At 37.2% G+C, this 16,786-nt stretch overlaps 1 protein-coding gene across 4 annotated transcripts in view; it reads right to left on the bottom strand.

Annotated features, from left to right (window-relative positions):
- The window catches only part of KCMF1 (potassium channel modulatory factor 1), a 74,136-nt gene that overhangs the window by 17,405 nt on the left and 39,945 nt on the right, over positions 1 to 16,786 (bottom strand). For all 4 annotated transcript variants that reach the window (XM_068564356.1, XM_068564353.1, XM_068564354.1 and 1 more), the window contains 2 exons: positions 11,970 to 12,137; positions 8,010 to 8,149 (listed from right to left, as the gene is read on the bottom strand). In XM_068564356.1, coding sequence (XP_068420457.1) covers positions 8,010 to 8,149; positions 11,970 to 12,000 — 171 coding nt within the window. In that variant the 5' untranslated portion in view covers positions 12,001 to 12,137. The remainder of the gene's footprint in view (positions 1 to 8,009; positions 8,150 to 11,969; positions 12,138 to 16,786) is intronic.

Below are 16,786 nucleotides of genomic sequence, written 5' to 3'. Positions count from 1 at the left end.
TAATAACTGACCCAGGCATGACCCAGAACAGCCTTTCTTCTGACATCATCCGTCTGAGGGCAAAGTAAATGTTGTGCCCCACCCTGACCCATTTCCTCCATCACAGCTAACAACTCAGTTAATTTCCGCTCAGGCACCCACACTTTCTCTCACACACTAGCCCTTGTGCAGCCCCCATCCTCCTTTGTTTACCTGTTTTTTGTCTGGTCATTACTTCAAAACTCCTTCCCCCCTTCTCCATTCCTCATTCCTTTATTACAGCTGTGAGTCAAGTTATGAAGTTAATCATGGTTGAAAAGATTAAAAGTAACAGCCTTGTATCTGAGGAGTTATAAGTTCTGAAGCAAAATTAAAATGCAGTGAAGAACCTACCCACTGCCATAGCTCTACTGTCTTCAGAAAAGCTCTGCTTATTTCTTCATCCTTATGTGAATGTGCTGTTTTTCCCCAATAATAACACAAGAAAGAACATAATTTCAAGCCAAATAATTTTCCTGTGTTGTTTAATACTATACTAATTTTCTAGTATAAGGTTACCTAGGTTTTCCCAAGCTAGCTTTGAGATCAAAGTTCACTACATGATGTGTTCTGCCAACGTACGTGCTTCCTGTGCTCTGAGTTCCAAACCAGGTGTCCAAAGGACATTTACAAAAATAGCCTCTTTTTAAAGTTGGGGTCTTCCTTTTTTACGACACTTATGTAGACTATGTAGTAAATTCAAATAAAAACATTTAAGTAAAGCCTTGTGAGTGTCGTTTAAGATAAGAGCAACTTCTGCAAGTGCGATAAGCATACCTTCTCTTGTGCGGCTCTTTATTACAACTGTGTCCTAATTTCTGTTAAGTTAAAGGACTTATGCTGTGAGGTCCAGGTAAGCTGGTAAAGTTAAAGTTCTGACTGGTTAAATTTGCCATACTGTATAATTTTGTTACTATGGATTAACTAATTCATTAAGTATTTACTGAGTAAATACTTAGGTACAATTCATGTCTGGGGCACAATTTGTGTCTCTCCTTTTGAGGAACTCTTAAATTCAGCTCTAGAAATACCACGGGCTTGTTCTGTAAGGCAGATTTTCTGATCACCTGCAATTCAATGGGGGTGTTTTTAACAAAGTTTCTTTTACTGAAAAGTGGTGACCCAAAGGAGCTATTATAATTTAAAGCCATGACATACAAAACCCCTCACATACATTATATTTTAATCCTCACACTAAAAAGAGAGTTGACATTCTACTGAATTAACAACTGCTAAGGCTAACTGATAACTCCAGGTTTTTGGATCTCTTGCATAATTAAAAGTAGTTTATCTTGTAAAATCTGCAGATATAATGAAAATAAGACAAGAGTGAAGTTTTGCTTTGAGGACATACAAAAAGCACTAGTGGAAAATCTATGCTACATGGTTAACAAACTCATTTTGGGCCTTCTCTAGAACCATCTAAGTTGTAGCTACATGCACCTTAGCCATCCGTTTTGTCAATACAGATATAGGTTCTTTCAAGATGCGAGTGATCACAATGTTCAACTCGATTATAATCTAATTTTCTGCTGTTGCAGTGGAACACTCAAATTACCTTATAATTAAGTATAAGCTACTTCATATTGAATTTATTTTTCTCCTCAGTTCCATTCTCCCCATTTTAATGCTTAGGTTGGAACTGTCACCTGCTTCCAAAGAGCAGCATTTAGAATGTTAGGGAGTTTTTGTTAAATACAAAAATTTCAGTTTTCCTTACATTTTATATATGATTTAAAAGTACTAAATAATTAAAGTTTTGGTTTTAAACATGTTTCTTGGACATTGATTTAAAATACTAAATAATTAAAATTTTGGTTTTAAACATGTTTCTTGGACATAGATTTAAATTACATGTGTATACTGATGTCCTGGGAATTCATAACACTTGAAAAAACATAATTTAGCCACAATGAAAAATAACTCCAAAGGGGTCAGGGCGCTCGCATTTCTTTATCCTGTTCACAGTTCACTCTGAATATGAGCACTCACATCCATGAGTACTTAGAAGAAAAACCCCAATGTGAGCTTTACTGTTTCCACCTATCCTGGGGTAAGCTATATATTTCCCCTGTAGACCTAGAGGAAGACAAGGAAACGGGCACCCCTTGTTGCATAGTGCGTCAGTAAGCACCTGCGAGCTGCAGGGGAACAGGCACAGGGAGGCAGAGCCCAAAGCCAGCAACAGTTTTAGTGAAAAGTCAGAAATGACTCTACGTAAGTTAGTGGGTTTATGTTGTTTATAATGAGTTTAGTGTCTGGCAATGACAGAAGCTTTGTAAGCTCCTCTTCTCAAGAGCATTACAAGTTTGTCAAGTGAGGCTGAGTTTGGTAGGATTTCCTAGAAAAAAATAACCTCAGCTATGAAGACCGAGACTGGCGTCTTCAAATAATTTTCTTAACCAGTTTTTCTTTTTTTAACCTGAGGGGCACGATGGGGAAAAAAGGGGTACCAGGAGAAGAGACAAGGCTGAAAAGTGTTTAAAGGACTTCTGAGCTACCTTATAATTTTCCAGTAGTTGCCAGAGAGGTCCCATCTTTAATTTATACCCCCCTCCCTACAAATCTTTCTGCAAACCCTGCAAGAAGAGGCCCCACTTCTATGCACTGACTTGAAATTAGCTGTCCAGACACCGAACTAGACAAGCCAGTATTTCACAGGACAAAGAACAAACCAAACCAGTGGCCAAAGGAAAAAAGAATTCAAAATGAATGTCTCTACACCTGCTGCTCTCTTACCCAGCGCTCCCCTTCATATTGGGTGTTCTTCCCATTCTGAAAACTGCCTACTCACCTTTCCCTACAGGAGATTACTTCAACACAGAGGGAAGCACAGAGCAATGAAAACCCTACCCAGGATAACAATATACTCTGAAATACCAGGCACGACACCTTCTTGGAAAAGCTTTTATTACCTCATTTTCATAATATTCTAAATGATTCCCCTCCTGGTTTTCATATCACCTTAAGGAACTGATCTCTTATAGAAATATCTTTTAAAATATCATGACACACACATAAATTGAATTATCCTAGAACAATCTGGAATCCCCAACGTGTCTCCTATCATTTCCTTCTGTGCTATCAACTCAAAAATCTACTGGGAAACCAATGGCCGTATCACCCTTAAAATCAAAAGTATTACTATCTGATTTTAAACAATATGCTCAAAATAACTATTATTAAAAATGTGCAAAGATAGCCAAATACTAAAGATAGTAAAAAAGTGATTTATAAAAAAGAAAGTGTTCTGAGTCAAAAGTAATGAAAAGCACAAATGGTAAAAGTACCATATCCTGGTCTGCTATAATCTCTCTAGCTAAATGCAGTTGAGTAGTAGCTATACAGTTGCCTGTAGCAACGGTAGTTTTATGTATTCCTCCACTATTATTAAATAAAATACCATTGTTAGTTCACAGAAAAGCAGACAGCATCCAACTGCATTCTTTGAAGAAGAATGCAAGTAGTAACAGTCAATCCAAGCCTATTTTTTTAAAAAAAATGTGTATTTGGCTTTTAAATGCTTACTTTTCTTGATTACCTGATTATAAGAGTAAATAGGTAATTATAATATTCAAGAAAATGTACAAGATTAGATTAGAAGATTTGTAAAAATTGTGGTTCACTCCACTATTATTGTTCCTGATAAGGAAACACCTGTGTTGGGAAGTTAGCTCTATATATCTACATATTAAAATGGTCTTTCAATGAAATACAGATACTATTTTGATGGTCAAAATTTAAAAGTCCTATACACAATTTAAAAATATGTAACCTTTCATAGCCCTCATGTATAAACCATATCTGTCACATTATTTTGGTTTGCAGTATAATTGATCTTATATTTTCCTGCTTGTTTAATTTAGGTATCAAATGCATCTGTTTATACACAAAATTCCACAATGATGATAATTTCTATTCTGTGTTCTATGGCTCCTTTTAATTGACACTCAAACAACCGTCTAAATATTAAATAATCAGCTAAAACAGATTATTCTGACTCATTAAAAAAAAAAATGTAAAAGTCCTTTTATGTCACCATGTTTCTCCATAAGAATAAAATCGTATAAAGTCAGATTGTGAAAAATTTCTAAAATCATTCTTTCTTCTTGGTTTTTACTTCTTATCAAATCAGTATAAACAGAACACAATACAACCATGCTATTTCAAAATTAAACTCAATTTGTTACAAACACATCTAGGTCTTCATTAAAAAGGGAGGGATGGGGATATATGTTTATGTATGGCTGATTCACTTTGCTGTACAGTAGAAACTAACACAACACTGTAAAGCAACTATACTCCAGTAAAAATTAATCAAAAAAAAGAAAAAAGGTAAAAAAAATAAAAAAGAAATGAGAAAGAGTCAGATAGTGTAGACATCGACAATATAATAAGATGATATTATGAATAACCTTGTGCCAAGTTCAGAAATTTATACAGATGTATCCCTAGGAAAATAAAAATTAACAAACTAACACAATTAAAAAAAAAAAAAAGGGAGGGACTGTATCACTTACATGTATGAAAACCTAAAAGCTGGAGATTGCCCTAACCTCCCCTTTTTGGAGAGTAAAGAAACCAAAGAGTAAACCAAATAAAAAATAGAAAGCAAAAAGCTTCCAGCAGGGAATGCTAGAGAACTGATGCAATTATGAACGGAATAATATACTACAACACAGATTTCTAGAACTGAGAAGAAAATGTTGGTGAACAAAAGTGCTTTTACTCTTTAAAGCATAATGTTCTTAATATAAATTGCAAGAGATTTATTAAACAAGGAACTGAAAGATTAATTACATATCATTAATTAGAGGCAAAGTTACATTTCATTTAAAAACAACAACAAAAATCCCTGAAGGCTTTCTAATTAGCTGCAGTGCAAGTCAGCTCAAATGTAAGATTTAAGAAAAATTTCAGGAGTCATGCTTAATGCTTTTATGTTCAAAGCTTTCCCACCGTGTTTCTTCCACATTCCTACCACTTCCTCAACAAATCCTTCATGTTTGCAATCCCATTTGACCTCTAGCGCTCACTTCTACTACCAGCTTGATGGATTTTGATAATTACATACTGTGCTACTTCCCCTCTTAATTCTTCCCGCAACCAAAAACTAGTTAGTTGTCCCAATCTACCAGATTTCGTAACTATGAGGGTTTTTAAGAACTTGCGCGTTAACTTCAAAATCACACTGCTTATCAGATTTGGTGTTTATAAAAAGATCCCTGAGACTATACCCAATCTGCTTGTAAAGTTTTTAATCATCTTCACTATGTATTCTACGTCAGACGTTGTTTTTAATAATATCTAGTTTTGAAGGATCCTCCCTATCCTCAAAATCAAAAGCCTCTTGAGCAATCTTAAATTAATCTTAAGAAAGGAGGCAAATCTTAGGTTGGGGCCTTAGAATTCCAAGTTGAAAAAGGAGACAAAAATATAGACAAAGACTACAAAGTTATTTTAAAAATTAACCTTCCGTACACTTTCTTACTAGCTATGTCAGGTATCGGTAAATGCTTACTAGTGGTGACAGTAATACCTGCAGGGATATATCCTCTCGCTCCTAAATGTTCCAAAGGGATGCTGGTTAGAGGAGTGAGACCCTTACGTCCTAGAGGAAGGTACAAGCTGGTGGTACAGAGGAGATATGCAGGAAATGCAGGGGCAAGGAAGGATAGCAAACTGAGCATTTAGAAAGAAAAATATAAACAGGAATAGAAACAGAGATACAGTTATTATGTGAATCTAATTCCCTACCTTCCAAAATGACATGAGTCACTCCTGAACTCCAGAATTCAAAAATGTTTTAATTACCATGACTTGGCAAAACACAGGGGGGAGGGTGTTGAGAGGGGACACATAATAATATCACATGGACATTTACGTATAACTGTTAACACATCAGAGCTGATAATGTGTTTCACATATATACCTAGAGGCATTCAAAATACTTAACACCTGGCAAGGCATAGGCAGCAATCATTGAGCATGGACACTGGTCAGTATTCCACACGTGGTACACCCGCTGATGTCAGCCCTGGATCTAGGACACGACCTACATGATTAAGAATCAAGCACCTTAGTATCAAAGATTCTTGCCTGCTTGCTATTTTTCACTTTGAAATGTCTGGGTGTGCTATGAGTGGGAAGCGAGGTAGATGCAGTGCTCATGCAGACTAAGAGCCCACGAGGAGGGAGAAATCCTTAAAATATTCCACAAATACTAATATGAAAAAATGGTATGGCTGCTGCCTTGAGCTATGTTCCAAAAGTTGGGTAACTAAACGAAGGCATATAACTGAACACAACTTATGAGAGACAGACCATAAAACTATTTGTAGACGGTATTTAATTTTCAAACTGTGTATCAGGTACAAAGGAGTATAAATAAGTTGTATTTACTTTCTGGAAAAAAATAAAGGCAAGGCTGCTGGTAGTTGACTCTCATTTTTAAAAATGAATAATTAGCTTTTCATTCATGGAGGGGACTTGAATTTCCACTGGATTCCCCAATTTTAGATGTGGAAAACCGACACATTGTCCTGTCCCAATGGGGTGATGGAACTACTACACTAGGGCCTACTGGCTAATATAATACTGATTTTAAGAATGCCAGGTTTACAACAGGGAAACCCCTCCTTATTATATCTAGGTAAACAAATTCTCAAACTTAACAGAATTTAAATCAAAGAGAAATTATTCCAACTTTCCCACAACAACCAGGACAGAGATGCAATCAAGTCAGCATTCTTCACACTGTTATCTGGGACTGTTCCAAAAGGAAGCAAAATCACCTTTGTAGAATAAAAAGAACAAATTAAGAACACAAGTAAAATGTGACAATAGTGTTCTGAGGTTCCCCAAGGTGCAAGATGAGAGCATTTTTGAGTTGTTAGATGGTAAAATTTGATTTGAGAACTACATAATGTAAATTTACCAACTGTTTGAACTATAAATCTTATAACAACTTTAACATCAACTAGCAGTGTAAGTGGAGATAACAGTGAACCTGTACTCTCACAGCTGTAACAGCAGGGCTGTAGTGGAGACAGAATAGGACAGTGGTTAAGTAGGGACTCTACAACCCAGAGGGACTCTGGCTGAGTTCAAACACCTGACTCTGCCCCTTACTAGCTGAGCGTCCTTGGATACACTATTACTTTACTTCTCCTGAGTTTCAGTTAATTTGTTTTGAGTACATTCAGGGGCTTATGAGTTGAAGCAATGTGCAAATGCTTGTGCCCAAACTCTCCGAGTTCTACACCCACAGTTCCAGCTCTCATGGCTCACTTTATCTACTGTTACCAATGGTAAACGGGGGGAAGGGGACTCTTTGGGGTGCACTCATCATTTCTTGAAGTTGGATATATGCTGACTCAGGTGTCAAGTAAAATATCCAAAAAGCTTTCAAGCCAAGATTTTCTTTGTGTATTATTCTGGGTCCCTGGCCACTGGCAAAGATCAGGGGAGGAGGAACTTCTAGGGACCTCAAAGCTCTCACCTATGAAGCAAGAGATATGATCTGATGAAAACCCAGGAAGGTCAGTAATATGCTACAGTGAGATGTGACAATGGATTTCTACTTAGTATATGACCAGAGATTTTAAAATTTCCTTGTGAAGGTTTCCTTATAGAAGAGAAATCAATCAGGCAGCTAGAATACTATGAAAAGAGATGTGTTGCAGGTCGGGGTGCTTTAAACCTTTTCACCACATGTTTACTGAAGGCTCCTGAATTTGTATAAGATTCCACGTTGTGCTTTTAGCAACACGGCAAGAAAGGCTAGTGTGGACAAACAGGGGGCATCATCTCGTACACGTGCAGCCTCCCTCCTAGGATGTGTAAAATTTGCTGTTTAAAGGTAATTTAACAGTTACCACACAAACAGTATCAGTACACTTAGCAGGAGGTAGATGATAGTGACATGGCTTTATTTATGTTAGAAATAATATACTTTACCATATCACTTAGACACAGGCTGCTTCACTTACCACTTCTGTTGATGTTTCTGCATGTTCAGAAGTAACATGTTCTTGAAGGGATGTCTCCGTATAGCCCATTTTTCCACAATAGGGACAAGTAAAAGACTGTGGCTGCTCTACAGAGAAAGCTTCCCCACCATAGTACAGATCTGAAAAACAGAGTGGAATTGCATTGAGAAATAATTATTACTCGTTTTTAAAAAATATATAAAAATGTAATCATGTGGTACGATAATGTAAAAAAAAAAAAAGGGTGCCTAAAATCTCCACCAACAGCCTCACTTTGTCAAGGAGTGCTTAGGTACCTCTCTGTTTACCTCTGTAACATCCTTATTCTCCCAAGGACTCTATGTCACTCTTCCCAAATTCCTTCTCTACTTGCTACTACAGCCTTAAGAGAAAAGCAAGCAAACAGCTTTATATCCCTTCATTTAATTTTGAAACATCTCTAATTTCACATCTGGTTCTAATTTTATTGTAATTTATTTTTTTCTTTATCTCTGTATATACTGTGGCAACACCAAAGTCAATACAAAGAATCAGCAGGATATATCATAAACGAGAACACAAGTGCTCAGAGGGAAAGAACAGATGACAATGATCAATATGCCAACTCCTAGATGCAGCTATTTATCTACAGAACATACCATTCATATAGCAGGAAGGACCCTAAGCATTCAGTTCTTATAAATGCTAACTTGAATGGGGAACTACCACAACGTATTCTGCCCAACTTGGTTACTGAAGAACTGACCAATTAGTGAGAGTCCGTGGGAATAATTTGTTCGCCTGATTAACACATGTCAAGGAATAAGTCTATTTTTCTCCATTAGTAGCACAAAAGGAAATGCAATTTAAAGTACACTTAGTATGTTACATCACTTCATTACAAAGATCTCATTATTTAACATGAAACAAATACCTACTTTAAGAAGATATGATCGTTTTTGTGAGAAGAGAAAATGAAAGAAAGTGTTTACTACATGATAGATTCATGCACATTCATTTTTAGGGAAATTAAGACTATCTTAAAAATATTTACCCATTACATATATATTGACCATTTATTATATGCATAAGACTTGCCAAGTGAATTTGGGGTAGGTGGAGATAAACATAAAAAAAAAAAGAAGAGAACTTTCTTACCTGATAAAGGGCATCTACAAAAAACCCAGAGCTAACATCATACTTACTGGTGGAAGACCGGATGCCTCCCCACTAAGACCAGGAACAAGACAAGAATGTCCACTCTTGCCATTTCTATTCAATATTTTACTGGAGGATCTAACCAGAGTAATTAGGCAAGAAAATGAAACGAAAGGCATCGAGATGGAAAGGAAGAAGTAAAACTATCTCTATTAGCAGATGACATGACCCTGTATATCAGCAATCCCCAACCTTTTTGGCACCAGGGACTGGTTTCCATGGATGGGGGCGGGGGGGGGGATGGCTTTGGGATGATTCAAGCACGTTACATTTATTATGCACTTTATTTCTATTATTATTACATTGTAATATATAATGAAATAATTATACAACTCATCATAATGCAGAATCAGTGGGAGCCCTGAGCTTGTTTCACTTGCCACTCACTGATAGGGTTTTGATGTGAGTCTGCAAGCAACTGATTTATTATGGTCTCTGTGCAGTCAGACCTCTCTGCTAATGATAATTGGTATTTGTAGCCACTCCCTAGCGCTAGCATCACCGCCTCAGCTCCACCTCAGATCACCAGGCATTAGATTCTCATAAGGAGAGCGCCACCTAGATCCCTCGCATGCGCAGTTCACAGTAGGGTTCCCGCTCCTATGAGAACCTAATGCCGCCGCTGATCTGACAGGCAGTAATGTGAGCAATGGGGAGCGGCTGTAAATACAGATGAAGCTTCGCTTGCTCGCCCACCGCTCACCTCCTGCTGTGAGGCCCGGTTCCAGTAGCTGTGGGGACCCCTGCTGTATATAGAAAATCCTAACGAATCCACTAAAAAACTATCAGAACTCATAAGCAAGTTCAGCAGCATTACAGGATACGAGATCTATATATAAAAACCTATTGTTTTTCTGTAATTTGCAATGGACAATCCAAAATAAAAATTAAAAAAAATTCCATTTACAAGAGCAAAAAGAATAAAACATTTAGGAATACATTTAATGAAAGAAGTGTGAAACTTATCCTCTGATAGCTACAAAATTTTGCTGAAAGAAATGAAAGATGACTTAAATAAACAGAAAGATAGCCTAAATAAACAGAAAGACATCCCGCATTCATGGGTTGGCAGACTTAATAACATTGTTCTCCAAACTGATCTACAGATACAAAATAATTCCTATCAAAATCCCAGTTGGCTCCTTTGCAGAAATTTGACAAGTTGATCCTAAAATTCACATGAAATTCAAGGGATCTAGAATACCCAAAACAACTTTCAAAGAGAACAAAGCTGGAAGATGCACACTTTCTGATTTCAAAGCTTACTACATAATTGAGACACTGTGGTACTGGTATATAGGCATATAAATCAACGGAACAGACTGAGAGTCCAGAAATTAAAACTGACATTTATGGTCAATTGATTTTTCTTTTTTAACAGCTTTACTGATATATCTTTGACATATAAAAATTGTATATATTTATGGTATAAATGTTTTCATATATGTATACACTGTGAAAAGATCACCACAATCAAGCTAATTAACATCTCTATTACCTCTACATAGTTACCATTTTGTGTGTGCGTGTGTGTGTGTGTGTGTGTGTGTGTGTGTGTGCTGAGAAGATTTAAGATCTATCCTCTTTGAAAATTTCCAGTATACAATACAATATCGTTAACTATGGTCACCATGCGATCTCTGGAACTTATTCATCTTGCATAACAAAACTTTGTACCCTTTGACCAACACACCCCAATTTCCCCTTTCCCTCTGGTCAACTGAGTTGCAACAGTAATGCCAAGACAATTCATTGGGTAGAAAATAGTCTTTTCAACAAATGACGCCGGGACAACTGGATATTCACATGCCAAAGAATAAAGTTGGAACTCTACCTCATTCCACACACAAAAATTAACTCAAAATGGATCAAAGATCTAAATGTAAATACTAAAATTATAAAACCCTTTGACGAAAACATAGTTTTAAGTCTTTACGATCTTGGATTAGGCAATGGTTTCCTAGATATGACACTAAAAGCACAACAAAGGAAAGAAACAGATAAACTAGACACCATCAAAATTAAAACTTATGTGCTTCAAAACATACCATCAAGAAAGTGGAAAGACAACCCACAGAATAGGAGAAAATTTCTGCAAGTCATTTATCTGTAAGGAACTTGTGCATAGAATACACAAAGGACTCTTAAAAGTCAAGAATAAAGGACACATTACCCAATTAAAAAATGGGCAAAGGATCTGAATAGACATTTCTCCAAAGCAGATCCACAAATGGCTAATCAGCACTAGAAAAGATGGTCAGCATCACTGGCCATCAGAGAAATGCAAATCAAAACCACGTGAGATACCACCACTTCACACCCACTAGGACGGCTATAATCAGACAGATAATAACAAGTGTTGACTAGTAAGAAATTACAGCATGAAACATTTACAGCTTTTCTTATGAATTGACAGTGCCTTCTAATCAACTGTAGAAATAATCTGCTTCCTGATAACTAGAGCAAGAAGACTTGTGTATTGCTAGCAAGAACGGTCAGTTTAAACTCTATTCCTTCTTTACTGAGGCACTCTTCCGTTTCATACCTTGCTGGTTGTATTTATTTCTGAATGGCTTTCACAAATAAGCTATAAGAGAAAAAATTACTTAGAATATAAAAGTAAGACTCATGTTATTTTTAATGAATTTGGAGCCTCATGTATGCCACTGGGGACAGTTTTAGAACATTTTGCCTTTACTTCTTCATACACATACACACAAAGTTCTAAATGATAATTCATTAAAATTTTAATTAAATACGTACCAAAATCTACCCTTGTTAATATGCACTGCATTGGGTGGTCAGTTGTATGCCTTGTTGTTGTTGCACCACTTTCATAACAAGATGCACAAAGATCGTAATCGTAGCAAATTAAACACTTATATCTGCGACCTCGAAAATTTCCTTTTAAACATGCATCACAGCTGACACCTATAAAAAAAAGAAATATCATTAATTAGCAGCCGTAAAAGGCCACTGTCCATTTCATTTTCATAAATAAAAAGATGCACATTTAACCCCAGATTTCCTTTCCAAAATGACTAAAAACAACACAGTAAAATGATATAGGAATTTCCAACTACATGGTGGATTTGTTCCCCTGATTTACATTCCTAATGGAAATAACTTAAAATGTTTCAAAAAATGCAGAAAAACTTATGCCTTGATGAACTAGCAAGAGGGTAAAACCCAAGTGAAAGATGAATGGTTAAATGAAATCACTTAAGAAGTGGGCATCTATTTGGAAAAATCTGAGCTTAAATTTTCACAGCATTGCAGGACAGACACAGGAAGCAAAGACCAAGGTCTGCCATGGCGGAGTGTCTGAACAGGCAATTCCTCATAAAGCTGAGACCCTAATACACCCTCAGTATATGGGTGAGCTAGAAACCCTCCCTAGGGGATTACAACACTTGCCCGTGAAATCCCCCTCTCCCCAGGCACAAAACAACAACAACAAAACCCTGAAAAGTTATAACTACAAACCAGTCCAGACTTCTTATAAGTGGAGAGCCCAAATTCAGACTTCCAAATGGTTCTCAGGTCAAGAATTTAATTTAAAGTGGTCCTAAATTAGTACTGCCACCAGGCATCTGGCAGAAATAAAATCTGAAGGAATGACAGTTCATACACAAAATACCAACAAAAAACAAAACACCATCAGAAAGTAGCAGAAACAGCAGAATCAGAATGGCAAACAGTTTATAACAGAATCGAATATCAAATAACACTTAACAGTTTAAAAGAAATAAAGAAGAGCTTGAAGAGGCAACCAACAGATTTGAAAATGAACTATCTAGGTACACAAAAATTAATTAAAATTTAAAACTCAATGGGCAGGTTTAATAGTAGAAAAGCCTTTTATTCACACGTGATATGCTTGTTTATGTAGAAAACCCCAGCTAAATTGTTGGAATTAATATTTTAAGCAAGGTGGCTAAATACAAAAACCAATTTAATAAAACACTGATTTCTTCACTCAAAAAAGACAAATACTGATATATTTTTAAAATGCCATTTATGATTCCACTTATATGAGGTACTCAGATTAGTCAAATTCACAGAAAAAAACAAAAACAAAAACAACCCCCCCCCCCAAAAAAAACCAAACCAAAGTAGAACAGTGGTTACCAGAGGCTGGGTGGAAGGGGGAATGGGGAGTATTGTTTAATGGGTTTCAGTTTGGGATGATAAAAAAATTCTGGAGATGGACAGTGGTGATAGTTGCACAACAATGTGAATGTACTAATGCCGCTGAATTGTACATGCAAAAAGGGTTAAAATGATATGTTGTGCATATTTTACCACAATAAAAAAATTATGTCATTTGTAGTAGCATTTCTGAAAAGTGCCTATGAATAAAGCTAACCAAAGAGGACTTCCCTGGTGGTCCAGTGGTTAAGAATCCACCTACCAATGCAGGGGACACAGGTTCAATCCCTGATCAGGGAACTAAGATCTCCCATGCCATGGGGAAACTAAGCCTGCGTGCCGCAACTGGAGAGAAGCCCGCACGCTGCAACGAAGATCCCGCATGCTGCAACTAAGACCCAACGCAACCAAAAATAATAAAAATAAATAAATTAAAAAAAAAGCCAACCGGGGCTTCCCTGGTGGCGCAGTGGTTGAGAGTCTGCCTGCCAGTGCAGCGGACGCGGGTTCGAGCCCTGGTCTGGGAGGATCCCACATGCCGCGGAGCGGCTGGGCCCGTGAGCCACAATCACTGAGCCCGCGCGTCTGGAGCCTGTGCTCCGCAACAAGAGAGGCCACGATGGTGAGAGGCCCGCGCACCGCGATGAAGAGTGGCCCCCGCTCGCCGCAACTAGAGAAAGCCCTCGCACAGAAACGAAGACCCCACACAGCCATAAATGAATGAATAAATAAATAAGTAAAATTAAAAAAAAAAAAAAAAAAAGCCAACCAAAGATATGCAGCCCTTTATGAAGTAAATTAGTAAAAACGTGTTCAAAGACAAAGAGCTTTAAAAAATAAAAATACCAGGTTCACTGACTAGAAGGTTCAACATAATAAAATATCATTCTCCCCAAATTGATCTGTGGATTCAATACAATTCTAATGAAAAATCACAAAAGAATTTTTTGTGGAACATGATAAGCTGACTCAAATTTTTACACAATTTGCAAAGGTCAAGAATAGCCAAGATACTCCTGAATAACAAGATGGAGGGATTTGCTTAATATAGCAAGAGCTATTATAAAGCTACAGTGATTAAGATAGAATGGCATTGGCATAGAGACAGACAAACTGACCAAAGGAACAGAGCAGAAAGCCCCCAAACAGATGCACACATGTTGAAATCTGTTTCATGACAGTAAGGTCACTAGAGATCAGTGGGGAAAGAAGGGAGTAGACACTAAATGGTACTAGGACAGGTGATCACCCATATATGGGGAAAATAAAATTGGATCTCTTCCACAGATCCTACACACAAGAACCAATTCCAAATGGTTTAAAGACAAATGCGAAAGGAAAGTGAAAAAATCTCTGAAGACAATGTAGGGAATATTGTTAGGAGCTCAGAGTAGGAAACAATTTCTTAAACACACACACACACACACACACGGCCCAAACCATAAAAAGATATATTCAACCACATTAAAATTAAGACTTTTCCTTCACTTTTTAATACCCTGGAGTGATAGAAGAGACAAGGTCCAGAAACTGGTGATAAATACAACATACGTGACAGACAAAAGTAAGGTATACAGAATACATTAAGGAACTCTCACGTATCAGTAAGAAAATGACCAACATCCAACAGAAAAATGGGCAAAGACCTCAATGGGCACTACAAAGAACAACAAACACAAATGACCAATAAATATATGAAAAGACTCTCATCTCATTAGTCATCAAAAAAGTGCAAATAAAACCATCATGAGCTATCATTTTACATCTACCAATCTGGCAAAAACTTAGAAGTCTGTTGATATCAAGCGCTACAGAAGACAAGGAGCAACAGAAACTCTTCTACGCTGCTAGTGGGAACATATATCTGCACAAGTACTTCGCAAATTTTGTTCATATTCTAGTCAAGTTAAACGTGTACAATTACTGTCACTGCGATTTCACTCTTAAATCTATTCCCTGGGGAAACTTTTGCCCAGGAGCACCAGAAGAATGTAAAAGAATGTTCACAGCAGTTTTTGCAACTGGAAAGAAAAAAAAAAAGGTTGTTAACAACCCAAAGGGCCATCAACCATCCATTATAGAATGAATTAAAAAAGAATGAATGATAGCCTAAAATAGTGGGTGAAGACAGGCATATAACCAAACTAAGTTATAAAGCAAGTTACAAGATAGGTGCCATGGAGAAAAATAAAGCAAAAAAGGATAAACAGTGTGGACAAAGAAAGCTTCACTGAAAAGATGGTGGGCAAAAAGATGGAATACTTCAAAATTTGCCTATTCAAAATAGCTTCCAAGCATGACAATGCTTTAAGCACAACACTGAAGGTATTGAAAAGGGCTAAGTATCTATTCAGATTCACAAACGAAAGTTTAATGTAATAGGGTACAATAACTTTGTCAAACAAAATGTAGTGTGAACTGAGCTAAAGAGGTGCCTGAAAGGCAAGCTCAGTTTTGAACACTCACTTTTTGGCATGTCCCATCCACCAGTACTCTGCGGGCCCCACTTTTCTTTCTGTGGTGGGGATGCCCACCGACAAGTATAAATGAGCAAAGCGTAAGGCGACTGGGGGTGGTGATACTGCCAAACACTGCATCAGTTTCAGCAGGGACATGCTGATGACGCCTGTCCCTTGCCTGTTCTACTCGGCTGATAAAATTCGAAGCTATCTAAATCTAAATGCTCTCCTAAGGGGTGAGGATGTCGAGTGGTGTCAGGCTTCACCTACAATCCAGCTGGAGTTCAGTAACTGTGAGCCCTTTAAGAAACTGGGGTTCTTTTAAAAAATTATTAACTATTTTTGATGGAATCATTTCTAAAATGTATGTTTTTGGGGAATTCCCTGGCGGTCCAGTGGTTAGGACTCGGTGCTTTCACTGCTGTGGGCGTGGGTTCAATCCCTGGTTGGGGAACTAAGATCCCGCAAGTCGTGTGCCCCTCCCCCCCAAAAAAAGACATTTAACAACTTTTGTGATTCAAGGTCATTATTTCAAACACAAATATATATTTCAGTCTGACCATTAAACATTATATTAGGTAAGTTCTCAGCAGGGTTTCTTACAACATAAGTAAGAGTAACTTTATAATAATCTATAGCAGCAAGTATGCTAGAGAGGATTTGTTTTGGTGATGAGTGTACTATGAATAAGAAGTCAGGGAAGTAAAAATATTTTATCACATATAATTTTCCATACAACCTGCTACTCCTTCTCATTGTAACAGCTCTGCCAATTTAATACTTCTAATCTGTTATCATAAGCTTTAGTCAATATCTCACTTTAGAGAAGATTCCATACCACCTCTCGACAGTAGCTCGAAGTCTCTGAATAAAAGCACAGAAGCATGAGTAGGCTTTGCCACAGTTTCTCCACAGCAACCAGTCTCCCTCTGCCCCAACTTGAAATGACTAAATCTCATTTAGCTTTGA

This window comes from Eschrichtius robustus, chromosome 15 (assembly GCF_028021215.1).
Source record: "Eschrichtius robustus isolate mEscRob2 chromosome 15, mEscRob2.pri, whole genome shotgun sequence".
In the NCBI taxonomy this organism is placed as follows: Eukaryota; Metazoa; Chordata; class Mammalia; order Artiodactyla; family Eschrichtiidae; genus Eschrichtius; species Eschrichtius robustus.
The sequence above is the reverse complement of the archived record's forward strand: the minus strand, read 5'-3'. Positions and strand labels throughout refer to the sequence as shown.